This window comes from Betta splendens, chromosome 15 (genome assembly GCF_900634795.4).
Source record: "Betta splendens chromosome 15, fBetSpl5.4, whole genome shotgun sequence".
In the NCBI taxonomy this organism is placed as follows: domain Eukaryota; kingdom Metazoa; phylum Chordata; class Actinopteri; order Anabantiformes; family Osphronemidae; genus Betta; species Betta splendens.
In genome coordinates, this window is record NC_040895.2 from 17,570,905 (window position 1) to 17,582,791 (window position 11,887).

At 46.5% G+C, this 11,887-nt stretch overlaps 2 protein-coding genes across 4 annotated transcripts in view; one reads left to right on the plus strand and one right to left on the minus strand.

Moving 5' to 3' along the window:
• LOC114841895 (follistatin-related protein 1-like) overlaps positions 1 to 8,282 on the minus strand; it is an 8,509-nt gene extending 227 nt beyond the window's left edge. Inside the window, exons 1-10 of one of the 3 annotated variants that reach the window (XM_055502404.1) lie at positions 8,171 to 8,282; positions 2,381 to 2,455; positions 1,607 to 1,696; positions 1,397 to 1,535; positions 1,289 to 1,318; positions 1,096 to 1,211; positions 901 to 1,019; positions 705 to 817; positions 361 to 471; positions 193 to 290 (exon numbers count right to left, since the gene is read on the minus strand). In XM_055502404.1, coding sequence (XP_055358379.1) covers positions 193 to 290; positions 361 to 471; positions 705 to 817; positions 901 to 1,019; positions 1,096 to 1,211; positions 1,289 to 1,318; positions 1,397 to 1,535; positions 1,607 to 1,696; positions 2,381 to 2,455; positions 8,171 to 8,233 — 954 coding nt within the window. In that variant the 5' untranslated portion in view covers positions 8,234 to 8,282. Of the gene's footprint in view, positions 1 to 192; positions 291 to 360; positions 472 to 704; positions 818 to 900; positions 1,020 to 1,095; positions 1,212 to 1,288; positions 1,319 to 1,396; positions 1,536 to 1,606; positions 1,697 to 2,380; positions 2,456 to 2,676; positions 3,214 to 8,170 lie in introns of those variants that run through there. The other 2 variants (XM_055502405.1, XM_029127111.3) reach the window with 2 other exon arrangements.
• On the plus strand, positions 8,162 to 11,359 carry LOC114870704 (gap junction alpha-5 protein-like). The gene is made up of 6 exons (XM_029175698.3): positions 8,162 to 8,300; positions 8,534 to 8,698; positions 8,793 to 9,077; positions 9,335 to 9,400; positions 9,477 to 9,625; positions 10,025 to 11,359. Exons 1-6 carry the CDS (start codon positions 8,232 to 8,234, stop codon positions 10,509 to 10,511), a joined length of 1,221 nt encoding a protein of 406 aa, XP_029031531.1. The 5' UTR covers positions 8,162 to 8,231; the 3' UTR covers positions 10,512 to 11,359.
• Positions 11,360 to 11,887: the final 528 nt, after the last annotated feature.

Here is an 11,887-nt window from a genome sequence, read left to right on the forward strand (position 1 = left end):
TACCATGGCAACAACACAGATGATAAGAAGATTTTGATTTGAAGAATATTATATTCAAACTAAACCAATGATTAAACACTGTGATGTCTGTTTTCTGTAACTTGCGCCTCCTGCCAGAGGCATTTGACTTATTGTGTTTATTCAAAGTAACATTAGAAAGTATTGATGAAGTTTTGGTACATTCCATCTCACCTGGACGGCGTTGAGCTCCACCACCCTCCTGCTCCACTCCTCCTCCGTCATTTCTTCTTCTTCTTCCTGTTTCACATCTTGCTCAACCTGAAGCTGTCCTGAAAAACAAGAGCCGGCCGTGGTCAGCCTCATTAACCCCTGTGACACTGATGATAACCAAGGCCTCACCGTTGCAGGTCAGAGCAGTGCAAACCCAGCTCCCACAGGCACACACGCATTTATTACACTCCATCTGAGTTTCAGCGCCGTCCTCGAACACCTCGTCCTCCAGAGCGCACTCTGCAGCCAGACGTGAAGGTTAGGAGCCGAAAACCCAATCTGTCAGCATCATCCTGTGTGTGTGTGTGTGTGTGTGTGTGTGTGTGTGTGTGTGTGTGTGTGTGTGTGTGTGTGTGTGTGTGTGTGTGTGTGTGCGTGCGTGCGTGCGTGCGTGCGTGCGTGCGTGCGTGCGTGTGCGTGCGTGCGTGCGTGTGTGTGTGTGTGTGCGTGCGTGCGTGTGTGTGTGTGTTTACTTCTTTCTGGTGGGTGGTACGTGGGCGTCAGACAGTTAGTAAACTCAGCTAAACTCAGCTTCCAGTCGGCGTTTTCATCTGACAGCTCAATCAGAGCATCAACACACAGAGACCTGAAGAGAAACACGCTGACGCGTCATCACACAGGTGTCGGTGGAACCTTCATCACATCCAGTGCTGCCTGTGTGAACTCTACCTCAGCAGCAGGTTGGTCTCCAGCGCGTCAGAGAAGGTCAGGTTGAGGGCCGTCTCATTATGGATCAGGAATCTCAGGAATTCTTTGGAGTCCAGCTGTGAATCTCCATCGTCATAAATCTGCAGCACAGACAGAGAAAAGGCTTGAACACAGTCGAGTTCAGGTGAATCAGGCCAGGAAGCGAACAGCTCCCACCTGGAAGTAGGTTTGCAGGAGGTCGTGAGGCGACGAGGAGTTGGAGTCCACCTCCTCCTGAATCCACTGGATCACTCTCCCTCTCAGCCAGTCGCGATCAGACAGGAAACACACAACTGCACACAGGGACAAACGCACCTGAGGCGCACAAGGCCGACAGCACCCGACACCAGCACCTGAGCTTCTGACTTACTGGGACTCGCCGCCGTCCTCGCTGGGTTCTCTGCAAACAGAAGCAGAGGCAGTCGTGAGTCCTTTCCACATCATCATCATCTCGGTGGTTTAAGCAGCGCGTCCTGACCTGAGGCGTCCTCGCACCGTCCTCCGTGCTCCACGTGCAGCCTGGTCCCGGTGATGCAGGCGTCCCTGTGCAGCTCGCAGTGGTTCCTGTAGGATCTGCCGTTGCTGCCGCAAACCCAGCGCTGGGACGCGTCGCAGCGCTGCAGAGACGCAGACACAGAGCTGCAGAGCGTCCAGGCGAGCGGAGCTGCGGAGCGGTGCGGCGTCGTACCTGTAAGCAGCGGCAGACGGGTTCTCCTCGCTCGCCCCAGACGCACTCCCTGCCGGCGCCGCAGAAGCCGGCGTCACACAGCGGCGGCCTCTGACACGCAGGCACAAACGATGCAACGCAAACAATAAGAATGAATAGGTGTGTGAGTATGCGAGGCGTTCAGGCTCCAGATGGTGACTTTTGACCCCCGCTGGGAGGGACGCATGCCGCTCTGCATCACAATAGCTCACTGAACACTTGAGGCAGCTGGACAGTGGAACAAGTTTGGTCTGATTTCTTTCTTTCTAGCTTTTAACTATATTTGTTTAATATTCTATGTCTCTAGTTAAACAGTTTTTTATTGTTATTTATTTTAATTGTCTTTTTCATGCAGTGTTTAAACAGTCTGTTAATTATTTTAATTAAATAAACATAATTACTAATCACGTTTAGTGATGCTATTGATGATAAATACTATTCATTATTTCTAATAATGTTATGTTCTGTCTGCTACAGCAACAATATGATCCAGTTGCATTTTTCACTCAAAAGTGATGAAAACAGCTGCAACAAACACGCAGCGTTTGAAGTTGAGGAGCTGCTGACAACCATAATCACACACATACCTGAGAGTCCATCACTGCATGTGCAAACAAACAGGACGATGACGTGCTGGAGCCCTTCACTGTCAGACTTGTTGTTTCACGTTCTCTAATTTGGCCCCAAACTACATTCACCATTAACACCCTCCCGTTCATATTTAAGGTACCGAGCGACTTAATGAACTTCATTTACCTTGGTCAGAGGGGACGAGCAGACGAGATGAGAGGAGACGAGCAGCTGCAGCAGGAGCATAGAGACGGTCGACATCTGAAGAGCAGAGATGAAACACCATGAAGGAAGCAAAGAAGCAAAGAGAGAAAAGGAAAGAAGAGGACAAGGAGAGGAGTTAGGAGTTAAAGGAAACAGGAGAGATGGGAAAAAGAAACATGAAACATGAAGTAAGTGCGGATGAGAGAAAATGACAACAATATGACTCGATACTAGGAGAGTAACTGCAGTACTACTGCATCCTACTATGATTATTTTACCACCAACGCTACCATTACTGCACAGATTGTCCAGAATCGTCCGTAAACGTAAATTAAAACATCCTGGAACAAGCAGTCGTCTTTTTCCACAGCCACTCAGCAAATGAAGGATCCTCAAACCACCCTGGTAAAATGAAGTTTATGTCCAGCAGTGAAGTGAAGTGTCTGCTCTGCTCTGAACAGAGCAGAATAAAGGAGGAGGAGGAGGAGGAGGTCACCAGCTGTCCAGCCGCTGACGAACGCACAGCAGCTGCCTGAGGAGCCTCACGCATGCGTGTTCAGAGAGGCAGGTTATAATTTAACGCCGCACACAAACACAGCAGAAGAAGACGAGCCATGGGTGAGACGCACACGTGAAGGAGGAGGCTGTGGATCAGGAGCTTAAGGTCAGAACCGGTGGGTCCGTGTCCTGTCCCCAGCTCTACTAAAGCTCAGGGCATTCTTTCCACACAACCCTTCTCTCCATCACCTCGGGAACAGATGGTGGAACCTACTATTGGATATTCATATCTATTGCATCTCTAATCTCGCTAACGACCTGTCGTGCAGTGATGCGACCAGCAGGGGGCGGAGTGATCAGTTTGAAACCATAACGCGTTCTGTGAAACTGCTGCTGTCAACACACATTGAACCACTTCACTGCTGTTTGTGGTCTTATCTATTTTTGTGTGCAGATATTTACAAGTATTTTGTGGTCCTGTATTTATTTTAACTACTATTATGAATTATTCTTGATGTTATTTGGTTATAGATAAGCATCATAAATGCTCCATGAAAACAAAATGATGCACCAGACACATGGACTTATTATTCTAAACTAATGCTGGAACATTTTACTGGTTCACTAATCATCTGAACAGATTCACACCAACAGCAAATAAAGAAGCAGGGCTGCAGAGTCCAGTGAGCTCAGGAACACGAGCAGGTCCTGGGTTTGAGCCAGCGTCACATCCTTTGCATCATTTGCATTTGATGCCCAAGCGTTTGTGAACGTGTGTTGAAGCAACACGTGTGTTGCGTCCTCCTCCTGCCTCCCTGTCTGTCTGTGTGCCAGACGAGGTGCGGGGGCTCAGATAAACCCACCTCCTCGTGTGAGCTGCCACACCATCAGTGCGCTTCCTAAAAATATTCCAGCGAGGTCGTCCAGCGTGCGGCCGCGCCGCTTCCAGAGGGAAGGTATGTTATCGCCGCGCTCTGATGAATGCGAGACGATAACAGAGGTGTGATGCATGCAGGACGCGCTGCGATGCCCATGTGTGCACACAGAGGAGGTCCTCACAGTGACAAGCACCTCTGAGTGCATGACCCAGTTTGTTCTTTATCATCCCAGGAAAATTGCAAAATGAGTATAATTTCCTTAAAATTTTCCTAAAATATCAGTGGTGTTTTGCTTGATTTTTGCTGCAGCCTATTTCCTGCTCTAATCAAAAGGATGAACTGAGTGAACTGTTCTGACCTCAGCTGTTCAGCTGCTGCTTTTCTCAGATGGTTTAAGGCTAAACTCTCAGATTTTTTTATTAATTCCTGAAGTTAGGGCGCTCTGCATTTACATGGCAGCCTATGTGCTTTAAGTTCCACATGATGGTGCCTGTGTGGAAAAGGATGAACCCTCATTCAAGGATTCTGTGATGTCATGCCAACTATTAAAAAGCATAAATCTTGTTTTTATTTCTTTGTTATTGTTAGTTTTGATGCTTTGATGAAAAGATCACGACTTGCAAAAGGAACTTTCACCAAAATAAAGACAGAACTCTCAGTGAGAAGCTGCAGCTCTCGCATTACTACACGCAGCTTAACACCAGCCTTCAGTGTGAGGACAGCGCTGAAGGACCTGCAGAGCTTCAAATGTTTCTCCTTTTGGTTAAAACTGAGGAGCGTCTAATTCTCGCTGCTGTTTTTCTAAGCGTCACATGGGGCGACCACAGTTTCAGACGAATCGAGGGGGAACTCGGCTCACCCTCACACACAGGCTGATTAATGGCCTGAAGGAAATCACTCTATCACAAGTTCTCTGGAAGAGAAGACACAGTCTGTACCATGTCTTCATGCCCATTAAGGAATCTCCAAGCCAAATCCTGTCAGGATATTTAACCCCTTTGTCCTTCTGGGCTGCAGCAGCCATTCTAGAGCAAACAAAGGGTCGACCTGAACTGAACAGACTTTCAATTTCATTCCATCTACAAGTTAACTTAGATTTACTTGTGTAGATTAGACACAACAGTAAATGTAGTGACAGCAGTGTGTTGGGTTGCGCTTTGCTGGTCTGTGCTGACCTGAAGGGTTTGTGTCATCAGCTCCTCCATCCAACAGCCCATTGTTGTGAATTAACCATATCAAATAACTGGAGTTTCTTCAAAAACTGGCACGAATGTCTACTTGAACCTGAGGATTTACTAATTTGGGTCAGGGTCAAAGGTCAACATGACACAGAGCAACAGACAGGACCTCAAACTCTGGAAATGTCAGGGAACTATTAAAATGCTGTTGCTCAAACCATTGGTTTGTTGGCTCGCTGAGTCGTGGAGTAAAACATATAGACAAGAATAGAGTGACAGGGAGGAATGCAGGACTGGGACCTGCTGCCATTGTGTCCCAATACAATATGTGACTTCCTTCAGATGCTGAGACACCACAAACACACACACATGCACATACATGAGAGCTGAATAGCAGGCAGCAAGGCACCAGGCCCACTTCCTCCGGAGATGCAGACGATGGCGAGAAAGAGGGCGAGAGAGAGAGGGAGGAGGCGAGAGAGAGAGAGAGAGAGAGAGAGAGCGAGAGGGAGAGAGAGCGAGAGAGAGACGAAGAGAGCGAGAGAGAGCGAGAGGGAGAGAGAGAGAGAGAGAGAGAGAGAGAGCGAGAGAGAGAGAGAGGGAGAGAGCGAGAGAGAGAGAGAAGAGAGATAGGAGGAGCTCTAGAGAGAGAGAGAGAGAAGATAGGAGTATTCTTTTAGATATGATAGAGCGAGATATATATATATATATTCTATATATAATGCTTAGATTTATATACTATATATCTATATATATATATATATATATATATATAATTTAATTACATTCTTGCTTTATCTTATATCTATATATATATGAATATCTATCTATATATAAGATAATATATCTACAATCTATCTATCTCTCTATCTCTCATCATATCTCCTTCTTTTCTCTCTCCTTTTCGCTCTCTCTCTCTCTAAATAAGCCCCTGTGTACAAACTTGAGCCTCACATACATTTCACTCCAGACCACTGAACAGGAACTGTGATCGAGCACCTTTCTGCTGCTGGGCCGAAGGTCTGACTGTCAACTCAACAACTCAACTGCCTGTCTTCATCCGATCGTCTGTCTCTACTGAGAAGCTGAAGCTTCTGAATCAAACGCACAGAAACTAACTACAGACTAAGAAAAGGGATCAGACAACTACGAAACATCTGGAACCAGGAAACCTCAACAGGCCGGACCTTCTCAGCGCTTCCTCAACAGCAGATCTGTTTTTGTGAGGACACCCAGGATCTGGAGTTCCTCTGCTCCGTGTCCTCAGGTAAAGTGTGTGCACGTGTCCATTAGCTGCACGGGTTGACGCCGTTTTAGACTTTTACACTGATTCTGAAGCTAAAGGTTTAAAAAATCATTACAGACTCTAACCATTCTAAAGACAATAATGAAAAATGAAAAATTAGAAAATAATCCAGACAATCTAATTATATTAAATAACTTTCATCTGTCACTTCATGGCAAAGACTCCTCTAAAATAATTATTTATTTGTTCCTCATTTATTTATGATTTTTTCATTCTTTTGTTTAAACTTCATCAGAAATGACAGATAGGTAGTTTTATTGATGAAAATAGAGTGAAAGGCTTCAGTGATGTTTATTATAGTTATTATGCTAAAATAATTATAATATAAATATATATATATAATATTATATATTATATATATAATAAATAATAAAATTAAATTATACTCATGTATGTTGAGGTTACCTCCTTCAAGACGTCATCGCTTTAATTTTTCAAAACTTCTTGCTGTAAAAAGACAAATAGTGATGTCTTAACTGGTCAAGCATGGATTCATTTCATTCATAGATTTTCTTTGGTTGTGTGTGCATGTGTGTGTTTGGGTGTGTGTCCTTTATCCAGCACTCAGTATTGTTCTGCATCCTGTCTTGATATTGACACACACACACACACACACACACACACACACACACACACACACACACACACACACACACACACACACACACACACACACACACACACACACTTACATGTGCACACGCGCGCACAAGGTCAAGCGAAAGTCTATGCAAGGAAGCAATATTGTTATTAATGATGTTGAGATCACTTGTGAAATACATAAATACTTAGACACACACACAAGTTGTTTGAGAAGTTTGGGTTTGACAAAAACAGGATGGGAGGAGCATTTTATAAGTACAGGACAACCGAAAAGGTTCCTTTGAATCCGCTCAGCATGTGCTTTTATGTCTTTCACCCCTGTGGCACGCTTTAGAGTTTTCATCTTAGCTTTGAGAAAAACTGATGAGTTTCTGCTCTGTGGAAAGAGAGTGTGAATCCAAAAACGCGTTAGACGCTGCAGGAGCTTCACAGCTGATGAAGGATTTCTCTGAAAAGAGGCCAGAAAAGCCAAAAGAGATCAAACATGTTTTCATCTTTGCTAATTCAGACCCAGGTGAACATTTCTAGTAGTTCTGCTTCTACACTGTGGGCAGTATATGGCAGATACAGATCAATAAGGAAACGTGTATAATCAGTTAAGCTGTTTAGATGAGATTAAAACCCAGCAGCAAGAAATGAGTAAAAGTTTGATTCTGCTGAATCTGAACTCTGCGTCAAACATCGATGTGCCTGAAAACCATGAACAGAGACGTCAGAAGGTGATAAAGCATCAGCATCTGACACCTTTGAAGAGAGAAAGGGCTGGAAAATGATTAGGATACGATTCAGAAGATTATAGACGTCAGAGTGAAGTCGAGTAACGCACCATAGAGACGCACAGCCTCCTCAGATGTGTGTGTGTGTGTGTGTGTGTGTGTGTGTGTGTGTGTGTGTGTGTGTGTGTGTGTGTGTGTGTGTGTGTGTAGGAGCAGTATTTACAGTATTAGTCCGTTTTCTTCCCCACAGATGGAGGGAGGGGGAGTGTGGGAACAGGGAGCGAAGCTAAACTAAGAAACGGGCACAGGCGTTATAGTAACACGGGGTCACAAGGTCCACATGACACAAGAACACACACTGACCATCATCACACACAGAACTTTGTTCCCATCCACAGAAAAAAATCCCTAAAATGCCAGAAGTAAACAGAAATGGGAAAGCTATAAATAGAAACGGTGCTGATGTGCACATTAGAGGTTCTGCATAGACTGGGGGAGGGGGAGGGGGGGTCTGAAGGACATGGTCATGATGACACTGCTCTCTTTTACAATAAATATCTATGTGCAGAAAGCTGCGTTTACACCCGTCTCACCTGCTGATCGTCAGCGGACGTGGACTCGACAGGTCCGATCCGTGCTGAGCTGTAACGGGTCATGGCGGACTGGAGCCTGCTGGGAAACTTCCTGGAGGAGGTCCAGGAGCACTCTACCTCAGTGGGGAAGGTATGAGCCAACACACAGACACACACTGGTTAAGTACTCACAATAAAATCAAATCAGTTCAACAGCCCACAAGCAGTTGACTTTTCTCAGATTGGGTTTATGTTCATTATTATGAAGTCTGATGGTTGTAGCATTGTGGATGAATGAAAATGTGAAGTCGCTGCTGAACCAGGACTCAGTGGTTCCGTGAAGGAGACCTGCTGAGCAGCTCTTGGTTGCGTTGGGCTCCTCAGGTGTGGCTGACCATCCTGTTTATCTTCCGCATCCTGGTGCTCGGGACGGCTGCTGAGTCGTCGTGGGGAGACGAACAGGAAGATTTCAACTGTGACACGGAGCAGCCGGGCTGCGAGAACGTGTGCTACGACAAAGCCTTCCCCATAGCACACATACGATACTGGGTAAAGACCTGCACGGCGCGGACGAAGCTCAAGTCAAAGCTAAGCTTTTCATTTCTTTCAAACAGCCATGAATAAAGATGTCTGTGCTTTTCAGGTTCTCCAGATTGTGTTCGTGTCCACTCCAAGTCTCATCTACATGGGCCACGCCATGCACACTGTGCGCAGGGAGGAGAAGAGGAGGAGCGCGGAGGAGAGCGGCGAGGAGGGGGGCGGGGAAGAGGAGGACGCAGGAGGGGGCGGCGGAGGAGGACGAGCCGAGAGGCAGGGGAGGAAGGGGGAGAAGGAGAGGAGAGAGGGCCCATCAGCGGGACGGGTGCGTCTGAGGGGGGCGCTGCTGCAGACCTACATCCTGAGCATCCTGATACGAAGCATCATGGAGGTAAAGACGCCTCTGTGGAGCTTCTGATTCATTAACTGATACAGTCAGGCAGTTTTGTATTTTATATATATGTAAATGCTGCTGCTGCTGCTGCTGCTGCTGCTGCTGCTGCTGCTGCTGCTGATGATGATGATGATGATGACGATGATGATGATGGTGATGATGATGGTGATGAGAGAAAGGAAAGAAAATAAAGTGACACAACTGTGTATAAACTCACCACAGATAATGTTGAGACTCTACTTCTACCTCCTCAGGTGGTGTTTCTGTGTCTGCAGTACTTCCTCTATGGAATCATCCTGGATCCTCTGTATGTCTGCAAGGTAAAGGCAGAGGCCTGCCTCAGTCTGACCTCCATGAGTCTGACCTCCATGCCCACACTCTCTCTCTCGTACTCAGGCCTGGCCGTGTCCGCATCGAGTCAACTGTTACGTCTCCAGACCCACGGAGAAAAACGTCTTCATCGTGTTCATGCTGGTTGTGTCGGCCGTGTCCCTGGTCCTCAGCGTGCTGGAGCTGTATCACCTGGCGTGGAGACACTGCTGCAGGTAACACTCCGAGCCTCTCAGGTCCAACAGGCTGCTCATTCCTCCGTAACCGAGCAAAGATCTGCAAATGGACACAACAGGGTCTTGAGTTTCAGGAATCGCATTCATGCCGTCAATGCTGATCTTTGTCAATGAAGCTGATGACGTGGTCATGGTTGTCGTAGATCACGCCTGCGGCCTGTGTGTTTAACAGAGAGCCTGTGTTACCGGGGCCAGTGAGGGTGAAAGATCCGGATGCTTTTATCTGCACATTGGACAGATTGGTCGAGATTAAGGCCGTGGATACATTCATCATGGGTTTTAATCAATAAATTCTACAGGACTAAATAAAGCCGCCTTTGTTCTACTCAAGCGCATGGCGTCACACATTGTTTTAACGCTGTCCTGTATTTGCTCCAGGCGTCTCTACTCGTCCTCGAAGGCCGCCGCCGCCCCCGCGCTGACTCGACAGCTGTCCCTGTCCCCTCCGCCGCTGCCCACGCCACCCCCACACTTCAGCCAGTGCGTGATGGGCTCCTCGCACTTCCTGCCCTTCCCCAACCACGGCCTGGCCAACCAGCAGAACTCCGACAACATGGCCACCGAGAAGAACAAAATGGCCGCCAACGAGGACGACGTCAACTTTCTTCAGACAAACTGTTTCCTTCCTGCGTGGGAGAAGACGGGGAACAAGCACATCCCTCACATCCAGGATGGCGGATACTTGAGGACTGACTCTACCTGCTACAGCCCCGCTAAGAAGGAAACCAGCTGCCCACAGATCCAAAATGGCAGAACGGCCGAGGCGCTGCTTTGCCAGAACGGGGCGCTGTGTCCAAAGGACAAACGGAGATTCAGCAGAACCAGCGGAACGAGCAGCAGAAGAGCAGATGACCTCTCTGTTTAGCGGACGTCAGCCGATGCGTTCAAGTGCTACTTGACGGTGGTCCGACCTCTAACCCTTCACTGACCTGTACACAAACTGGACTGGCAGTGGACCCTTTAAACATTTCCCAGTTAAGAAACTGTAAATTAACTGGTACATTTTTGTTGAAGTGTGATCAGCATCAGTTTGGTGAGTTTTCATTTACTCTTGATATTAATATAAATCACAACCTCCTGTCTTCCTGGTGAACTTCTACCGCTGTATAACAGTCTGGTACGTGAACTGTCACTGAGCCTAACACATCAGAGACTCCACTCGCAGCCATTGAGGTGAACTATGGGACCTCTCCCCTCTCTTCACAGGCCTCAGGACCAGAACCACTAGACTCAGAATCAGCTTCTTTCCCACAGCCGTTACATTGCTCAACTCTGACCCCACTACCCAGCATGCCCCTCTCGCCCCTCAGCTCTCCCACACATGCAAACATTAAACTGTATCCATCACCAGCAGACCAAGTCACTCACTGATGAGTATTGGGCCACAGCCTTGTACGATGATCTGGCAGTCTCTTTTCTGTGGTGCCACTCTCGTCCACTGCTTTACACACACATAGTGACTTGTATGAAATATTTTGTTTTTCAGAGAACAATGTAAGGTCATCTACAAACCTGCACATTACTCTGTACATAAGACTCCCATCTGTTTGTTCACAGTAGTTCCATTAAATATTAGGTCCATAGCTCCTGTATATTCTAGGTCAATAGACATTGTTTTATTGTTTATTGCACTTCTGGTTTAAACTACATTTCATTGCCTTGTACCTGTACGTGTATTCTGACGATAAAGTTGAATCTAATCTACAAAATGAATCTGTAACGTGATATTAACTTGTTAAATATCCATGGTACTTATCATGACGTCATACTGTCTCCTAGAGGCCGAGCGTGTCATTGCAGTAAAAACATTTACACAACCATAAGTTTAGTTACATCATTAGCATACATCAAAATGCTCTGTCCTGACATTTCACCTTTATATTAGTTCCCCTGAGGAGCTTCTCTGCCATTGATGGTCCAATGCACTTCAGAATAGTAGAGACCTCAACCCTTAAGGCCAGATCTGAAATGCAGATACAGCAGTTTTCCTCACTGACATTTACAATAGCTGGAGGCATATTACTGCACAGCTGTTTATCTAAAATAGATTTCCATGAACTGCATCTTATCATTTAATGGATTTACAGCTTAACAGCACTAATAACTAAATTAACTGAGCTGTTTGCAGCCTGACTGGACCGCACTAATGTTATCAGTGAAACGTGACAGGCTGCACGGCCCAAGCAGAACTCAGCTGGCTTCAATCCTAAGAAGACTTTAAGAGCAGCGCAGGCTATAGAC